Source organism: Xyrauchen texanus, chromosome 36 (genome assembly GCF_025860055.1).
Source record: "Xyrauchen texanus isolate HMW12.3.18 chromosome 36, RBS_HiC_50CHRs, whole genome shotgun sequence".
In the NCBI taxonomy this organism is placed as follows: Eukaryota; Metazoa; Chordata; class Actinopteri; order Cypriniformes; family Catostomidae; genus Xyrauchen; species Xyrauchen texanus.
The window spans coordinates 37,516,403-37,537,290 of NC_068311.1; the positions used below are offsets into that span (position 1 = coordinate 37,516,403).

Below are 20,888 nucleotides of genomic sequence, written 5' to 3' on the forward strand. Positions count from 1 at the left end.
TTATTAATGTGAATAAAACTAAAGCTTTTGAGAATATTTTGTATTATTTAATTTGTCATTAAGATGTGACAATTTCTTCCTTTTATGTAGGCTTACTAAATAATCTAAAAAAAATAAAAAGGTGGGTGCCCTTTTTTGTTTCAGCACGTGCCTCTCAAAAGGTCTGTGCACAGCCCTGGCTATGTGGCAGCCAGTCGTTTCTAACTTGAATTTAAAAGACAACAAGGCAAAACACTAAGGTGAAATGACAACTGTTTTATTGGCATATTAATCCAATCATTACAGATACATAAAAATAAAAAAAGTTAACTGTACATTTGTACTTAAAGATAGTGTGATATTGCTACTTCTGGCATGTTCACGTTAATTAAATTACAGTAATTTTCATATCATCTGCAACCTGCATGTTTAACACTGTAGCACAGTTGTGTTATTAGCTTTACAAACACACCATTCATTTTTTTTTTAAATCCTCTTAAAGTACCATCACATACTGCATATAGAAATTTTGTAAAACAGCAGCTACACAACCATGTTCTGGCAATGCTATCACCAAACACAGACAAAACTCATTGTAATTCACACATCGGATAAGCAATCCATTAGTTCGCAGGATAATTTGTCAAAGCTGCTTATTCATGATTTGTTTAAATTTTATAGAACACAGCTTACAATCAATCCCAACCCTTTAGAAACAATACGAATTTTCTTGTAGAACCCCCTTAACATATAATACAGGTATGTCCCTCATATTGCCCATGGAATGTTAGTGTCTCAGGCAAACTCCCAGTTTTAATTCAAAAGACTTGAGATTTTTTTTTGTTGTTGTCATATTTAAAAACAATGTCATAATCACGTGTTCTCATTCCCTCCCTTCTTAAAAAACAATTAAAACAAAGAGAAAGAACAAAATAAGAGGAAATCAAGTTGCTTCATGACTAGTTTTTCAGGAGAACTGGAGTGGAACAAGATGGTATCCCTCTTATAAAGCTTTTCTCTCAGACATCATCTATAAAATTATCTTTTAATATTGGACTACAAAAAAAAGAAAAGAAAAGTAAAATAGACAAAAATATTCCTCTGTATAGTACAAGAAAAGAGGTATGGGTCTGGTCAAACACAATGTTATTTAGAAGCCTCGTCTGACTTATCTCCTGCCTCTCCATCGGAGTTAGTTTCCTATAACATACAAACAAAATTGTTTAAGTCTTAACAGATTTGGCCACAGCTACAATCACTGTTGTCTACATAAGCAGATAGATTACGAACTAAAATAACTTACTTCTTCAGCTTTGGCCTCTCCATTTTCTGCAGGCATCGTCTCCTCTGTCTCCCGCTTTGCATCCTCTTTCTTCTCCTCTGGTTTAGTCTTTTCTACAAATTTGGTCTTCTTGCCTTTGACAGTCGCCTTCTGTAATGGACCCACTTATTTAAACCAATGCTGTATTTTTATAATTTTTTTATAAAAAAAATTTCTCCCCAATTTGGCACGCCCAATTCCTACTAATTACTAGGTCCACATAGTGGCGTGGTTACTCACCTCAATACAGGTGGCGGTGGACAAGTCTCAGTTGCCACACATCTTATCACGTGGCCCGCTGTGCATGACACCGTGGAGACTCACAGGACGTGGTGACTCATGCTATTCTCCACGATCCACGCACAACTTACAACATGCCCCATCGAGAGAGAACCACTAATCGCGACCACAAGGAGGTTACTAGAGTTGCAGCTGTATACCGGTTTCACGGTATGAAAATTTACGGTTATCATACCATTAACATTTGCTTGTCTACGGTATTTAGAAAACAAATGCAACGTGTGCGCATCTCCATTCCTCCAAGACTGCCTGTCAGACTAGTCAATTTGCCCCACACACACAGTGGAGAAAATGTCAGAGTAGCAAGGCAAGAGGGTCTGACATAAGTGAGTGTGAGTTAAAGCAGCGTTTCTCAACTGGTGGGTCGCGGACAACAGGGAAAGAGCAATGCTTTGAAGACATTTCAGCAGCCGTCCAAGTAATGGCCTATTTAGGACTGCCGAGGAAGATTTAATGATAATCTCGCAATCAGTTCAAAAGGTTCTCATCTGCACTGTTACACGAGTGTAACGGAACCAGCTTGCGCAAATGATCTGCTCTGCTTCTAGTGAGACTTTTCTAGTTTAAAGCGTTACAGAGGAAGTCAACCCATAAAACAGTAGGCAACCCTGACATGCAAAACAACACTGAGGAAAAGAGCAACACTGTGCCATGCGCCATTTTTTTCCAATATACATCAATCACCTTTACAACATTTTTCACAATTTTACACGTGTAAAATTAACTTATATTTTGGGGAAAAATAAATACATTTTTGTATGAAATGATCTAAACGGTAGAATATATTAGACCTCATTTTATATCAACAATTGGCAGTTAAAGTTCCAAGATGTGTTTCAGCTAGTATTGATTTTTTCATAAATAATATATTTGTTATTATTATTACTAGAGATGCACCGATCGACCGGCCAGGGACCGGAATTAGCCGATTTTCCGCATGCTCGGCCGGTCAGCCTCACGTCTTTCCGATTCAAAGATGGCCCGTTTTGTTGCCAGCGGCGCAGGCAATAACGTCACAGCCGCACGTAAACATGTCATTGCCATGGAAGATCTTAACTGTGAGTATACATAAAGTTCGAAATGTGTAATAATTGTAAGGCCAAAGTAAACTGCGGGAGAACCACCACAATAACTTTCGGAACAACAAACCTAATTAGACATTTAAAACACCATCACCCAGCTGAAAATGCCCATTTTAAAAAAGAAGCTAAAAAGGGAAAGCGGCTAAAGCTAGCCAGAAACAGCCTCTCCTATCATTCCTTGTAATGAGCAGCAAAAAGACCAAAGCAATCACGAGGAAAATTATGGAATTCATGGACCTGGAATACATTTCCTCGATACAGAGTAGGAGGTACTTTCCGACGTCACGATGCCAGAGTTGTTTAATCTCGTGTCATGTCACACACGCAGCCTGTTATCTGTCAACATTTGGGTACACAAATCCGGGAGAGGGGAAGTGGGGTGCTGGATGGCAGAGGCAGGCTAAATACTAGAGGTCGACCGATTAATCGGCCGATTTTTTACATAATCGGCCAATATCCACGCATATCAAGCCGATTATTAGGCAGGCGCATCTGTGGGCAGCCTAGTGTTGTTGTGGAACACGTGTTCGACGCACGCTGCCCCTAGAGTCATTTTCCAGCAGAGTGAACAGACCTCATCCAGTGCCTAAGGAAGGAGCTAAGTTCCTTGGAGAAAACAGTAAGGGTTAAATTTGTATAACTTCTTTAGATTTAATTAAAAACTTTTGATACATTACTGCCAACTTCAAGAAAAAACGTGACAAACGCGATAGTTGACATGACGTGCAGCTACTTTGGATATTGATAGCGTAGTTGAAGTTGCATTATCACAGCAGAAGGGTTGCTATCATGTCACAATAAGCAAGCAAGAATTTTGCAATTACAGACAGTGAATCTGAGACTTTTATTTGTTCTGTTTGTGTGTCTTATATTTGAGAGGGTTGTCACTCAATGCACAGAAATAAGTAATAAAAAGATACCAACGCAGTATTGAAGGACTGGCTTTGGTAAGCTCGGACGTTACCGGTTCTGCTGTCGGTACTGGAGAAATTAAGAAAATACATTCTTTATTGCTATAAAGAGAAAGTTATTTTATCTCGCCAGCCATTTCTATGTATAATAATATGAAACCATTTGTCTGTGCTATTCGCAGTGAGAGAGAGAGAGAACTCGCTCACGCGGTGCCACAGCGAGCACAAAACGAGCCCAACACGAGCCCAGCATAATGAGTGACAGAACTAAACATTCAAACATAGCCTGGTTTAGATATGTGATTATTAGTCTGATTTTATTTTAGATTTCGCCTTCCAAAGATTATAAAAAGAATATTTATACATAAGCCGCATTCTGTCTAGCACAACTTCCTTCCCTTCACAGCGGTGCACTGACATTTCTCCCTAAAACTCAAACTTAACGTCAGAATCAGCACGATCGGTGATTGTTGTAAAATGCAGTCTAGCTACTGTTGCTAAATTGCGGGACGCGTTTAATAATAAAAAGAGCGCAAGAGATACCGTTCCCAAGGAGGTGCGTGCTCCGAAACACACCGCAAAGAGACAAGCAAAGTATAGGCTACTTTGGGTTTCATGCGTCTAAACGATCAACTATACACAAAAATATGTCAAAATGACCGGCTTGGAGATTCACTTAAACACAGTTTATGTCTTAAATGGAAGTAGTTATGGAAATAGTTGGGGAGAAAATATGCTGCATCAGGAACTTATTAGATCTGAACTCGGTCTTAAAGGGGAAGCTGTCTATTAAACGTGTGACGATTGAGCCACTGCGAATCAAACAACAAAATGCAAAGAGAAAATCACTTACAGCTCTTGAATGAATAACTTCTGCATTAATAAGGATTAATCTATCTATGATAAACTCTGCAGTGTTATTTTACAATTGATTGCTTTATTAGATTTCTTTTTAGACCACACCTGAACAGTAATGTTAGTAGACCTTCCTGAAATAAATTTATTTATATATATATATATATATATATATATATATATATATATATATATATATATATATATATACACACACACACACAGGTATATAACAAAAAGAACCGTTAAGAATACCGTTAAAGTACCGGATCGATAAGCAGTATCTGTAAGATTGTAATACCATTAAAACCTTAACGATAACCACCCCTAGTTATGCCTGTGCTTCTCTTGGATGCTCTGAATATTTGATTACGTGTCTGGATTGCCCCTTAATTAAAGCTGCATTTGGATCTCAACCTTCGTGTCTCGGAGCAGTTCGTAACACCTGCTTTGTTTATTTAATATATTTGTTATACATTATTTATACAATATGTTTTTACATTATACAAGCGCAGATTGGTCAAGTGTTCAATAAATGTATTTGTTGAGAAATGTTGTCTATCTTAAGTAATTATGTGTGTTACATTTTATCTTACAAACCTTTCAAATAAAAGGTTCAAATAAGAGGTTAAAAACAAGCACATATCGGCCAAAATAAATCGCCAGCATTAATCGGCCGACCCGGATTTCAAAAGATCGGCATCGGCCTGAAAAAAAACAATACTGGTCGACCTCTACTAAATACTATACAAATTGTGCCGTTGTGATTTAATGTGCTGAGTAACGAAATTTTTCCCACCGTGTCCGATATAAAAATCAGTGCAACACACATTGCAAAAGGCGTGGGCATTGTCGATATGGCTTCGGGATATGAAATTAAATTCTTCCATCCAGCTGTTGTTAAATGTACATGTAGTTTTTTTCACCACAGCACCAGCTGAGTCTTCTCCTCCCATCTACCGGTGATGCTTGATTTAACATCCCGCGTCTACTACCTGCGCAGATATCAACAGCGCAAATGGGCTGTAGGTTGCCAGGTTGAGGACACAAATGATTTGCAATTTGTATGATGTGTCGATTGTGTGAGTAGGATGCGTTTCATTCAAGATCTGGCAACTGGACAACCTTGGAATAATATACTGATGTGATTATTCATATAACGTGGGCCATTCAAATTACGGGAGTTTGTTTTGGAGAAATAACAAAACGGGAGACTCCCGGGAAAAACGGGAGAGTTGACAGGTATGGTTACAACTGATATTTGGACATCTAAATGGAAGTGGAGCGTATTGGACAATTCAGTTTTTCAGATCTTTGGAATTGTTTTGTTAGACGAGTAATAAAGAGAAAAAGGTCCATTTATAAAAATTGTGGAAAATGACATCTGTTATATAAACAACTCATTTGCAGTTAATTGTTATTTCTACCTCTTTCCAGTCACAGAGCACTTTATTTTGAGAGTTGTTTAAGTGAGTGAAGATCCTGTAACTTAGTGCAGTTTGGGGGAAATTGTAATGTTTAATAATTTATTTTATTATGAAAATAAAATTTAGCATTGAAGAAAGGTAGATTTTGTTTGTATATGCGGTCAATAATAGTTCTTAGAAAGAAAATCAGAAAAATGTTTGTATATGCGGTCAATAATAGTTCTTAGAAAGAAAATCAGAAGAAAAAATAAATAAATAAATAAATAAATAGGCCAAGAAAATTACAATAGGTGCATCTCTAATTATTACTGTTATTTAAGACTAGCTACACTGACCTAACCATGGTGATGAGGAGCCTTTCTTCCTGTGTAATATGAATGTTCTGTTTGAATTAGGTTTGAAATTAGGAAACAAACGGGATAGTAATGGGCTCATAAGTAAATATGCTCTTAAATTCTTAAAATGGGGAGAGAAAACTACCTGTTGGCATCAACAACAAAAATAATGTTATTGATGCATGTCCTTGTACTTGAAAACCATGAACAAAACTATGCAAGATAAAAAGAAATGCGATCCAGGATACATTAAATACAGGTACGTTTTTACTATGGTGGGTCGCCACTTGATTTCCAACGTAAAATATGGGTCCTGAAGCAAAACCAGTTGAGAACCACGGAGCTAAAAGGTACAGACAGGAGCAGTCTGACTGTGCTTTTGTGCACCTACAGTATTAATTATCATAAGACATTACTATAGAACCTCACACAGCTGATGTTATTTTTTATTAGTATATGATTTAACATGCTATGCTAACATGCAAACAAACATGCTTTAGTTATATAACATGTTATAGTTACATACTATTTTTATTATTATTATAATTCTGTTAGCTTTCTTATTTATTTTCAAAAAGGGAGACTTTTTTTCTACACATACTTCCATAAATAAAAATGGTTTCAAATTTCAATTATAATAAAGTGTTTGTTCAACCAAAAAAAAATCCCTTCCATTTTCACTCCTTAAAGGGTCATTGTAACTGATAATAATAGTGTAATACTGTATACTGTGATATTTTCTAAAATGGTTATCATACCGCAAAAATCTCATACCGTTGCAACCCTAGAGGTGACCCCATGCGACTCTACCCTCCCTAGCAACCGGGCCAATTTGGTTGCTTAGGAGACCTGGCTGGAGTCACTCAGCACACCCTGGATTCAAACTCACGACTCCATATGTGGTAGTAATCATCAATACTCACTTAGCTACCCAGGCCCCCTACACTATTATTCTAAATAAAATGCATGTAGAATTTATTTATTTTTTTACCTTTGGCTCAGAGTTTGGCGTTTCAGGTTTCTGTAAAACAGTATTCAGTGTTAGTCATATGCATCTTTAAATAGGTAAATTTAATATGACCAACATATTGAAATTGATGAAAATAAACTTACAGCTTGAAGTCTCTCTGACCTTCTCTTGGGCTGTTTGAGTATTTGATGGGGGTGGGATTGACATAAACAACAAAAGAACAAATATCAATTATGTGTAAGGTAATGAAGAAAAAAAACATGCACGCATCACAAGTTGAAACTCCAGTGAAAAACTCACCTCAGCTGCTTCAGTGCCATTGTTACCCTGTAGAGGAAACACAATCTGTTAAATCTATCTGTAGGTATATAATTTGGGGGTATGTGCAATTATGTAACCTGAAAGTGAATGTGGGGGAGGGTAAGAGGAATTGCTCTGTAAATCAATTCAGTTCCTTGATGGTCATTCTACAAGTACTAGCCCAACGTTATTTGTCGCGAAGGCAGCAAGATTACACGTAGCAAACAACGAAATAATTGCTGCCAAAAACTAGAACAATACAACGCAAATAGACAATTAATATGAAGTACAGATATTACCATTTTTACAACAGATTTGTAAATTAATAGTCACTTTGCTATCGAAAAATTCCAATGCCAAAGTAGTCACAGAGAGGGGAGAAATCAACAGAGAAAAACGGGAAAATCAAAGTCGAAGCGTAACATCAGCGGTAGTAAAAGAAAATAAAATCAATGAAAACTTTACCTCACTTCACAAAGTCACAATTTAAGGGTCGTATGAAAACACAAGGTGGACCACAGCCGCATAATACCCGAATAACAGACTTAACTGGCTGAGGAAGGATTCAAATTGGTTTAGTGCAAAGGCAGCCATGACACCAAAGACTACAGTGCATGTGTCCATCGCCAAGAACCATATGGAATCGTGCACAACACAAAAACTATTCCAAATGTATTTACAGCATGATACAAAATAGTATACAAAAAAATACACTTCAAACTTTATGGTGAATCCGTTTAGTTACTCAAAGGCTGGGCATGCACATATGTTGAAACGAAAACATTTGCCGGACAAACGCGTCATAAGAAACAACAAGCCCTAACGTTAGAAGATACACCCCTTTGTCTGATCATTGTTCTGTGTATTATATACCGGGTTTCAATGCAAATACACCACGCGCAAAAAAACAAAAAACAAAACGCGTTTAATTACACGCACTCTTGATATATATCCCCATGCATTCAACATAATAGTGCAAACACAGCTCCAAGTAAAAAGGCGCCAAATTCATGCACAGTCTCACATGCCCTTGTTCACGAATTATCATATACACCAATACAGAAAACACTCACATAACTTTACATACAGTCTCCCACGGACATGTAAATGATATTACAACACAAAATGTATAACCATGCATTTGAATCCCAAATATTGTTGAACTTACTGGGCTTCTTTTCGGCATGGCTTTACGCTTGAACGCTATTAAAAGAAAAGGGAAACTAAAACAGCTTAAGCCCTGATAAAGGTTTAGCGTAAAATTCGAAGTGTCTTGGAAAAACTGAACCCAACATAAGCGTTCAATCGGAACAGAAACTAGCTGAGACCGGATTGGATCTGCCCTTTCTATATTCTTTTCATTACTGCACTAAGCTCCGGCCTGCCCCTTCTCAACGCTGATTGGCTAAACGTCTTAGTAACAACATTTCAAAACAAAATACCTCCGTGGATGGGTTGATATGTCAATCAAATGTTTGTATAGACTTTAGGCGCCACTTAATGCACGTTAGTTCCCGTAAGCATGCAAATGTATATTTAGTTGTAGTTGCATGGTCACAAGTTCACTTAAAAATTCGAATACATATGAAGACACACGACTCTTTAGACAGAGAGAAAAAAAACACTTTTGTATTTTGTTAGAGAAGATAATTTATTAAATTGTAAGTGTGTGTCTGTGTGTGTGTATTGGGGATGGACCGTGGATCACACTTATGAACAGAAAATGGCTGCCGGGTTTAACCGGTTACTTGTTCTATGCTCTGTGTGTCTGTGCAATCTGGTCAAATCATTCCTGCCGTCTATTTCTTCATTTGTAAGTACTGATTCAGGAGCATATAAGGATCGCATGTGTCCACGTTTGTTTTTAGTGTATAGGATCATAATGCAACAAAGCCAAAATTGGTTGTAATTTAGCATATGTGCTAGTCCTCTAATGGAACGTCTCACATCATGTCACAGTAAACAAAAACTGCTGTGAAAACCACCATTTACAGCAGAGAAACAGCATCCAACTGTAGTTTACAGTATATAAATCAGCTAATAGTACCAAATACTTGTTTAATATGGGGTATGTATATTTTTACTATGCAAAATACAATACAATTCCCTGCAAAAATACTGTGCAGTGATGGTATCATATATTTGTGAGACATGGCTCTGGTTACAGATGTGTCTAGACTATTTTTTATTATTGTAAAAGATGAATGAGGATTTAGAGTATGTTTAATCAAAATTGTTTGCCAAATAGATCTGAAACATATATATGTTTTGTTGTCATTATTGTGAGATTAATTGAAAAAGGTTTGTCTAATTTTGCATCATATAGATCCTTCACTATGTTACAGTGAATCTTAGTACAGTGCATTGCAAGCTATCTAAAAGATCTTGTATGATTGCTTTCACTGCTGTCAAAGATCTTTCAGAAAGAAGCTGATCAAGAGATGGAGATGCGGACAGAGATCCAGAACATGAGGATGGAGCTGTCCACCATCAGCATGATGGACGAGTTCGCCAGATATACTAGACTGGAGCGCAAGATCAACAAGATGACTGATCAACTTAAGACTCGGTAATATGCTTGATCTAGTTTTTCTGAGATGCATTACAAATCTACATACACAAAAGGGAGGCCAATATAGCAACAATCTGAAAAAATATTTATTTTACACGGCCAGCATGCATGTTATTTCCACAAGAAGTCCAGAGAACAAAATTAGTCCTGTTTACACAGAGATTAGTGTGAGGTGAAAACAAGGCCAATATGATTTTTAATTAGTGTAGAAAAACCCAAATATTGAGCTGTTTTTGATTCAGGGGTGGTAGTCAGCGTATTTAATATATAATATATATATATATATATATAACTGGATTGCTCATAGAATTCTAAACTGCCAGCAGTAGGTGAAGCCACCGGAAGTGCTCTGGCAGCCATCTTACTATTCCCTACCGACAGAGGGCATCGCGGCATGTGCAGCATTTATCCGCAAAACAACACTCACTAAAGGATGCGGCAAATGTGCCCACAGGTTGTAATTTATACATACAATGTGCCGATTAAACACAAATGATCCCAATGTAGAGCGGGTATAATGATCATAATCTTTAATAATCAACAGTAAAAATACAACACCAAAGTGTATTAATACCCTTTTTTAAAGCAAAAGTATCCAAGAGCGACATCTACATATTGTTACAGGATACAAAGTTTCTCTGCCTTCATAGTTTAAACCTGTTGATGCTCATTGTTCATAATATTGACATAATTTGCCAACATTATTAACCCTTTTTTTTTTTTTTTTTTGCTTGATTATATAGTAAATGTGAACTCATTTAAGCAAAGTGACATCAGTTCTAGGGGGGATGCACATCAAAAAGTTTTACATTTGTTAATAAAAAGACTTGCTTTGTGTTGATATTGTAACTAGACAGTACCTCTTCAGAATAAATTCAGAAGAACCAAATATAAAAATGTAGTATTGTGTATATATATATATATATATATATATATATACACACACACACTCACACGTTCATATGCAGTATGTGTGAGTGTGTGTGTATATATATATATATATATATATATATATATATATATATATATATATATATATATATATATATATATATATGCTGTGTCAAAAAGCAGCCAGCCATAATCAAGACTAATCAGGCAGTAACAAAATGTTCCCCTGTCAGATCTGTTGTCATAACTGTGCCACGATAGTGACATACGTAAGGCACATGAGAATTCATAAAAATACACCTAATTTAACTTTTAAGTGTGTTTTGCCAGATTGCAGTCAGACTTTTCAAAACTTTTCAACGTTTAAGTGTCACACTTACAGACATAACAAACGTGTAGTTATGACTACTTTGTCTGGTGTTGAACTAACATGTCATGTTAATATCTGCAGTGCAAGGTGTGAGACTTTGACAGCATTTTACTCTCATTTGAAAACACACATTAGAGAGGGGAAAACAGTCGCTTGTCCTTATAGACAATGTAGCAAGAGTTTTACAGTTTTATCAACATTCACATCACACATGTCGGAAAAACACACATGTCGGAAAAAGTCGGAAACATAAAAATGGTACTGAGGAAAATTTGGCTGAGTCCGTTGTGACTCCTGGTGTTTCCCATGAGAGTGAACAAGATCAGTCTGATATGCAGATTGAGCCTCCCAGTGATGCAGGTGATGAACAAGAGATTTACCCAGAAATTGCTGATGAATCACAGTTCTTTAAAAATTTAGCCCTTTTTTATTTGAAATTGCAAGCAAAGTGTTTGCTTCCATCCTCTGTCATCCAAACAATTATTGAAGATTTTCAGGAAATACATGATATATGCCAGTCACATTTGCTTTTCAAACTAAAAGAGAAGTTGATAACACTTGGGATTTCTGAACCTAACACAAACAATGTGACTGAAGTCATGAAAACTGAGGATCTCTTTAGGACCTGCAACACTCAGCCACTGAAAACTGATCAGAAAAGAAAAACAGTTTTCAAGAACAGCTTCAACTATGTTGAGCCAGTTCAGATCTGTCTAGGTCAGAATGAGGCAGGCAAAGAGTGTTTTGCCCAGTATGTTCCTATTAAACAGACAATTGATTCTCTATTCCATTGCCAATCAGTGCAGGAACAATATAAGCAAGTACACTCCAGTATTGGTTCTAACGATATTCTTAAGGATGTGTGGGATGGCAAAAATATGGCTGAGAATGTTCTCTTCCAGACGGAGAGCTCATCACTGAGCTTGATCCTGTATCAGGATGCATTTGAAGTGGTAAACCCACTGGGATCTGGAAAGAAAAAACACAAGATACTTGCAGTGTATCTAACTCTTCCAGATTTAATGCCACACAACAGATCCAGCACTGATCAAATGCAACTTGTTCTTCTCTGTAAAGAACATGATTTTAAGTATTGTGGTCAAGACTTGGTTATGGGCACCCTCGTCAATGACCTTAAAGATCTTGAGCTCAATGGTGTTACCCTGTTTGATGGAAAGGTCTACAAGGGAACTTTGTGTGCCATTGCAGGCGACAACCTAGGCTCACATAACATAGGAGGCTTTGTGGAGAACTTCAGCAGGAGTTCACACTTCTGCAGATATTGTGATATCAGCAGAGAAGCATTCCATGCAGATCCTCTTATCCAGGGCACAAAACGCACAGTGCAGTCATACAGTGGTCATGTTCAGAGCAGTGAAGGAAAGTCTACATCTAGTGGAGGTGTTAAATTTGACTCTGTGTTCAATACGCTCAAATACTTCCATGTATGTCAGCCAGGGTTGCCTCCATGTCTTGGCCACGATCTTTTTGAAGGTATTGTATCCTCTGATCTGGCACTGTACATTAACCATCTTGTTAAGGTGGATAAAATGTTTAACTATCTTGAGTTGAATCGACGAATAAATCGGTTCAAGTATCTCGGTAGGGATGCTAATGACAAACCGTGTGAGGTTAATCCAGAGGGTGTAAAACTTGGTGGACATGCTGTGCAGAATTGGTGTTTGCTGAGAATGTTGCCCGTTTTGATCGGAGACAAAGTAAAAAAATCCAGGTGACAACAAAGTATGGCAGTTGGTTTTGCAACTTAGAGAAGTTGTGGACCTCATTTGTGCACCTGCAATTTCAAATGGCCAGATAGCCTACCTAAGAGTTCTGATTGATGAATATTTGCATTGCTGAATACAAACCTTTCCTGACAACCCACTGAAGCCCAAACATCATTATGTCAGTCATTATCCTGAGCTCATTATCCAGTTTGGGCCACTTATTCGCCTATGGACTTTAAGATTCGAGAGCAAACACACATATTTTAAGCAGTGTATGAGAAAATTGCGCAACTTTAAGAATCCATGTTCTACTCTTGCAGAGAGACATCAGCTTCTGCAGGCCTTTCTGAGTGCTGGCACCTTCTTCCCTCCAGGTGTTTCAGTGGAGAGGGGCACACAGTTTTTCTCAGATGACTACAATCATAGAAGCAGTTGCACATCACAATTTTAAGTCCACAAACACTCTGATAGCCAATGAAGTGACTGTGAAGGGGACAAAATACAAAAAGAACATGCTCATTGTGATTGATGATGATGAGGGGCTTGTCACTGGAAAAATCAAAGTGGTTCTCGTTCATAAGGATTCAGCAGTATATTTTACTGCTGAAAAGTATCATGCCCTGCGTATTCCTGGCATGGGTGTTTACGGCCTCACACTGATGCAGAGAAGCTACTGTTGTATTAATCAGGAGAATCTGCTAGATTACTATTCCTTGCCTGAGTACACTGTCCATGGCACACCACTGATCATTCTTCACCATTCTTTCCCTCTAGTCCAGAATGATGGTGAACATGAGTGAAGAGATCTGATCTGAGAGATAATCTGCAAGACCTTGCCAAATCTGTCTGAGGAGACCCAGTTGCAAATAGTATCGAAACTTCAGAGCTCCGGCTTGGAGTCAAAAGAAGACTTAGAATATGTACAACAGGAAGACATTGCTGATCTGTTACCTGTTATCCAGTGCAGAAAACTCCTGGATGCATTCAAATTAGGTAACGTATGGTTAATTTAGTGTGGCATTCTCTTGTCAAATTCTCTTGTTTATGCAGTTGTGGAATTTCTTTTTTCTAAAACTACATAATGCACCTTTAAACTTTTCAAATATGCCTAATAAGGAAAGTTAAGTAGACTTTTGGCCAAATCTCTGCAGTGACTCTGATATAGCTTATTAGTTATGTGCCCTAATTCTTTTTGTTTTTAGAAACCGAGACAGTTACATTGGATCTTCAAGTCATTCCAACTTCGTCACCACTGACAAGTAGTGATCGATCGGTGTCTAGGTCTTCATCACCAACATTATGCACTCCGCCTAATTCTAGCTCATCACAGCTATCGGCCATTTCATCATGTTCAAGCCAGACAAGAAACAGCGAGCCAAGCAACAGACCTTCCACATCTCAGATACTGAAAACATGGCCAGAAACATTCCAGGTCCCTTGGGAACAAATGCCACAGGAAATTCGTTCTGCAATTGCAGATGGCAAGAGACCTAAACCAGTGGAGCGACGCCAGATGGTACGAGTACTCACGGATGAAATGAGAAGGTATGAAGCTAACCCCACTCGCGCACAGTGCCTAACTGTGGTTCGAAATATCATCAGGCAGTATCCAAAGTGTTTTGCTGATATTGCACCAGATGGGTCACTTCTGTGTGGAGGTTATAAATCACTTTTGATTCAAGTGAAAAACCGCATTGAGAATGTGAACCGTGACGGAAGCTTCTCATGCCACCGATCCTCTACAGGCAAGAGGGGTCCAACTGACACATATGGATGTACACGATTTCAGCCAGAGCTACCCCCAGAAGAAACTGACGACACTGTGGAGCAGCACCGCCAGAGACTGGAGGAGATTTATAGACAGGAGGGTGCAGGTGGAGCAGAAAGAGCAGAAGTTAAAAATCTAATGGAGATCACATTCTCTCTACAACGTCGCCATATAAATACACTTCCACCACCTGACATTGAAGATGTGAAAAGCAAATGGCCTTTTCTTTTCACGCCAAGGTATATAAACGCAAATTTTGAGTTGCTCACAGACATCAATGTGCTTCGTAGCTTGGAACTCAGTATGGAGGAATGTGGAAGAGCCATCACAGAATACTTCAGGGGAAAACCTACCAACAAAGATGTCAAGGATATCCTCTCTAATGGTGAAGATAATGAGATGGCACTTTGTGTTGTTCAGCTGCTCATGGCACACTTTGGAGAGGACCTAACCGGGCTGATCCTTCTTACAGATGTAAGTTTTATTTATTCTTTCTAACCCTGTGTTTTAAAGGGTGACTCCACCAGTCTTCAGTGTCCAGACACCTAATTTGTGTACTAGTTTTGGGGAGTACTACTACATTATGTGAAAACAGTACTGTATATTATTTTGTGGCTCAGAAGAAGCTGCATGTAAGCTGATAAATTTCTTCAATGTTTTCACACAGTTGCTAAATTGCATTATGGGTAAAGTAGGTGCAAGGTTTTAAAAAGTATTTCACTTGTCTCCTTTGCCCTACTATGACACTGTTGAACGTTTTAAAAGCAAATGATCAAATCAAAACAGCAGAAACAGAAATATAATTTTTTTTATTCCAAATATTCTTCTTCCTTTTCAAAAGCTGGTGCCTACATTATCCACAATGCAACTTGACCACTGAGTGACATTACTTGAGGCAATTTATTAGATTATGTGCGGTTTCCTCTGGAACCACAAAAGGGTTCATACTACTTTTTAGACATTTACAGTAGAACTCCCCAAGACCTGTAAAAATAAAATTGTTACCCTTTAAATTTTGAATGCCAAATCTATTTAGCAGTTTGACTGTAGGTAGACAGAAGCCTATCTCATTTGCCTCTAGGTTACTCTCACCTAGTGTTTACTAATTATTGACCTTTTTATAATTTTTCTTCTTAAAAATTTTATTATGGTAAGCATAATGTATTTGTTCCCTAAAGGTGTCTGCCACTGCAGCTGACGTTGAGACAACTCTCAGTCTTCCTGCAAGTCCTCGCCTGATACTTCCTGGTATACATTTCATTTAGATAATTGATAGACACATTATATATCATAGCGGCCATTCATCTTGAGTTTACAAATGTTTTTCAAGGTAACATGCATTCTCATGTTGCTATGACTTGAAGTTTCAGGTGCAACAGGGCAAGTCACAATTAAAGGTTGGATGATCACCTTAGAGGGCCGTGTAATCTCTGAGGGCATCACACCAACATTTGCAACGGGGCTTGCTGCTGTGTTTGCAATCTACTACATATTCAACCTTCAGTATCAAGATGAGGCAGCCTGCACTCTGGAATTCATTCAGAGGTAAAACCCCTTCATTTCTTGTCATCATTATATGGATATATACAATTCAATTAATGTATTTGTATTGTTTGCATAAAATGGTATTACATTACAAGCCACAACACACACACACACACACACACACACACACACACACACACACACACACACACACACACACACACACAGTATTTTGTTGTACTATAGGCTTTATCATAATTCCATTTGATGTCACTTCTATATGTCATTCAAGTCAACTCTATTTGTGCAATGAAGAAAGGCAAAACAAAAACAATTCATTGCATTTAATTGAATGTACACAAAACAGCATGTTGTTGCAACCCCACTCTGATCTTAGACTATTTTGATTTCAGGCGCTTCATTGGTATAAATCCAGAGAGAGGGACAAAGGCTAAAAGGGGCAAGGTTGTCTCCAAGAAGAAAGGTGTGATCGTCCAGAAGAAGTCTTCTGCAGTCAATACACACGTCGCCATGCTACTGAAGAATCTCCTTGACTTTGAATGGAACTTCATATAGATCGGTGAGCTCTCTTTAATCTCACTCTCTTTGTTTTGACAGTCTGGCATTGCCACATTAAGCCACAAGAGAACTGGTATTATTACTTTATAAACATTAGCTTGGAGTGTATCAGGATACTGTACATTCCTGATTGTATAGTTTATTTATTATTATGATAATGATTGTTTGTTGTTGTTTGACAGTGGCAACACTGGAATAATGCTGCAGAGAGGAGCAGCGGCTACAAAAGTGATGGTCATCTCTCCTGGATCCACAAGTACTAAGACGTATAAACACACGCCTACCTCACAGGACTATTTTATGAGGTAAAAACACAAGCCTACCTCACCAGGACCATTTTAAGAGGTAAAAACACAAGCCTACCTCACAGGACAATTTTATTAAGAATTTACCTGCAAGTCTAGCTCGCAGTGGCACAGGTGCCTACCTTACAGTTTCATCCCTAAATGTTTTTATGTTTTTATGCATATTATGCATATTGTCAAAATGTTCTACTGTACTATAATAGTTTCAAATGGCCTTAATGTACATTTTCAAAATGTTCTCAAGTTTGTTTTCGAAATGTTGCCAATTCTGCATATGTTCAAAATGTTATAATGAAAGTATATTTTTACAGACAGCAGAGAATACATTGCAGAATATATATGTAAATCTTTTATATTGACTTTTGAGGAAATTGTAATCTAACTCAGAGGACTATTTTAAGAGGAAAAACATGTGCCTGTGGGATCTGCCAAAGATGCTTGGATGCTGAATGTTCTTACTCATGTAATCAAAAAGGTCTTAAAGGAACACTCCACTTTTTTTTGGAAATAGGCTCATTTTCCAACTCCCCTAGAGTTAATCAGTTGAGTTTTACCGTTTTTGAATCCATTCTGCCGATCTCCGGGTCTGGCGGTAGCACTTTTAGCATAGCTTAGCATTGATCATTGAATCTGATTAGACCGTTAGCATCTCTCTCAAAAAAATGACCGATATGGCTAGGAACTATAATCTCTTTCCTGCGTAACAATCAAGGAACTTTGCTGCAGTACCATGGGTGCAGCAGGTGCAATGATATTACGCCACGATTGAAACTTGGTGCCGGTCACGTTGGAAGTTATAGCTGGGGACTATTTTCAGGTGCTGCGTAATAACATTGTGCCTGCTCACCCATGGTATGGCAGCAAAGTTCATTGATTGTTACGCAGGAAAGAGATTATAGTTCCTTCCTAGCCATATCGGCCTAGAGAATCGCAATTTTTAATTTTCCGTCTGTCTCAGTACACGATGTAACTACAGAAGAGTCACGTTTTAAATAGGAACAATATCGAAACTCTTTGGTCATTTTTTTGAGAGAGATGCTAACGGTCTAATCAGATTCAATGATCAATGCTAAGCTATGCTAAAAGTGCTACCGCCAGACCCGGAGATCGGCTGAATGGATTCAAAAACGGTAAAACTCAACTGATTAACTCTAGGGGAGTTGGAAAATGAGCCTATTTCCAAAAAAAGTGGAGTGTTCCTTTAATGTTCCTTAAATAGTCTTTAAGTTTATTGCCATAGTCTAAAGCAGACACTACTAGGCTGTTTCTGTTTGCTATTAGAAATCTCTTCTCAGTGTCGTCCAACAGGGTTTATTTTCTTTTTTTCAATTTTTTTGTATTGATGTTAATATTGACATTGCTCTTTGAAATAAAGGTTTTTGATTTTGAAGTTTGTATTGCTTATTTTGCATAATATTCACAATAATGCATATCTTAAGAAACTGTCTATAGGCCTGAGAATAGTTCATTGCAATCAATATTGAATAAATTAATACATTTAGTTATTGTATTATCTATTGTGCCTGTCTACAGTATACTGTGAGAAGTTAAAGTAACAACCTAAACAATATTATTGTAATTTCCAAATAATCACAGAAATATGCTGCATTTATTTTTTTACTGTATTAGACTGTGAAATCATTTAACAGTGTGACTACAGAAATATACTGTATTTCTGGTTTACAGACTACTACTGTAAAATAACTGTATATTGCTGGCGTCTTTGCAGCAGCTCTTTACTGTAAATTATAGAAATACAGAAATATACAGTTTTTCTGGTTTACAGACTACTACCGTAAAGTCATTTCATGTATGAATACCGTAAAAATAACGGTATACTGCTGGCGTCTCTGCTGCCAGCTCTTTACTGTTATTTTACAGGAAAATTTTTTACAGTGTAGGCAAGCTTGTACTGCCAAAAAGAAGAAAAAAGTAAAGTTTGATATAAAGATCAGGGGCCGGTTGCACCAGCTATACGCAAGTTAAAACTTAGCTTAATGTGGCGTAAATGGGCACTAAGTCACAATTTACACACTACTAAATATTTGAGAGTTGTACCATTAAACTTCGGTAAGACGTAACCCTACGTATAAACTAAATATTAACTGATGTAATAAAAAAGCAGACTGATATTTTATCACATTAATGAGCTCATGTTTTGCATGACAGGCATCAGTCATTTCGACATACAGTAAGACATTGATATTTACGAGAGAGAAAAAAACCTTACTTTTAAGCGTCTCTTCAGCATGAAACCGTTCAAACTTTTCCGACAAGTTTCAACACACAGGCATGTGATCAGCAAAGGACAAAAAAGAAGGAAGGCTGCAACCCCAGCTAACCCCATTTCTCATTTGGCCACACAAAATATGAATCATTGTAATTACTCAATTCTGATGGGCAATTTTAGTTTTATCAGTACATTTTGTGCTGCCTGCATTAATCCGCATGTAATAATAGTATTTAAAATGCAGCATTTTGCAGATTTAGTACATTTAAGTAGACCCTTTCAACCCTCTATGATCATGTTGGAGAAAGAAGCGTCCTTGGCTAATACATTTTTGTTTTTATTCGCCAGAGTTTTGACGACATGTGAGCATAATATAACAAAATATAATAAGCAAACTGAGGGGGGACACTTCATATATATTCACACAATATAGTAAATTATTATTTTTTTATATTTTCCTTTATGATTTTAATATAATTTTAGCTTTTTAAAAATGTAAAAATGTCACATTTTATAAATTTATATGATGTCATGAAATCACATTTTTAATAATGATACAAGCTGTTTTCACTGTTTGAAATTTCATACACATTTTTAACAAAACAATTCACAAGATAGGAACCTAATAATGAAAATTAGGGGTTGCGATTGTGAAATTTGGCAGACAATTAATTATCAAACAAATAATTGTGATTATGATGATTAATTGCCATACAAACTCACTAAGTCATGTATACAAATTTAGCTTGGGTCATATAATAAAATAAGGGTATGATTTCCTCTTCAGGCTTCAAAAACATATATGACAGTCAAATATAAAAGTATAAAGGTAAACGTCATATTATGTGACTACGCTTTATATACGGAAAGCTTACGACCTACTAGTTAAGACTTGCCTTAAGAAAAGATGGTGCAACCAAATTAAGCACTGTCTTACTCTTAGTCACAAACTAACTAGTAGTTACTAAGCCCTTAGTGTGAACATTACACCCCAACTTATGTGAGACCTTACGCACAGCTATTTACTCAACCTCATGTCCTTCCAATCCTGTATGAATTTTTCTGTGGAACACAAAAGATGATATTTTAAAGAGTGTTTTTGTCCATATAATGAAAGTCGATGGTGACCAAAACAAGCTATTTTGTTCACCATTTACTTCTCATATGGAATACAAAATACCTTTTTTGGGGGGTTCTGCAAAAGAAAGTCACATGGATTTGGAAGGACATGAGGTTGAGTATATGATGACAGAATTTACATTTTTGGGTCAATTTTTCTATTAACATTAAAAGTTATAACTATCTGAAACAGTGATTTTATAAGACTATTGTTACACTGCATGTTAAAAAAGTATCTTCATTGCAAATAAAAACTGATAGTATAATATTTTTTACTCTGCTAATGTTGTCTGTTCTCTTACCTGTTAAAACAGCTCTTCACAGGGCTTAAAGTATTCCGGCCGGGGGCCGGATTTCCGGCT

The 20,888-nt window shown here is 37.1% G+C and overlaps 1 protein-coding gene across 1 annotated transcript; it reads right to left on the reverse strand.

Moving 5' to 3' along the window:
• Positions 1-244: 244 nt before the first annotated feature.
• Positions 245-8,848, reverse strand: si:ch73-281n10.2 (Non-histone chromosomal protein HMG-14A-like). The gene is made up of 6 exons (XM_052107168.1): positions 8,649-8,848; positions 7,481-7,507; positions 7,324-7,353; positions 7,202-7,231; positions 1,283-1,411; positions 245-1,179 (listed from the first exon to the last, which is right to left on the reverse strand). The coding sequence occupies exons 1-6, from the start codon at positions 8,664-8,666 to the stop codon at positions 1,126-1,128; spliced, it is 288 nt and encodes a 95-aa protein (XP_051963128.1). The 5' UTR covers positions 8,667-8,848; the 3' UTR covers positions 245-1,125.
• Positions 8,849-20,888: the final 12,040 nt, after the last annotated feature.

What these genes read in the sequence shown, in the direction of transcription:
- si:ch73-281n10.2 (XM_052107168.1), bottom strand. An exon ending in CGCCAAACTCTGAGCCAAAG is followed by an intron (nt 1,412 to 7,201) that starts GTAAAAAAATAA and finishes GGTCCATTACAG; the next exon opens with AAGGCGACTGTCAAAGGCAA. An exon ending in GAGAGGCCAAAGCTGAAGAA is followed by an intron (nt 1,180 to 1,282) that starts GTAAGTTATTTT and finishes TGTATGTTATAG; the next exon opens with GAAACTAACTCCGATGGAGA.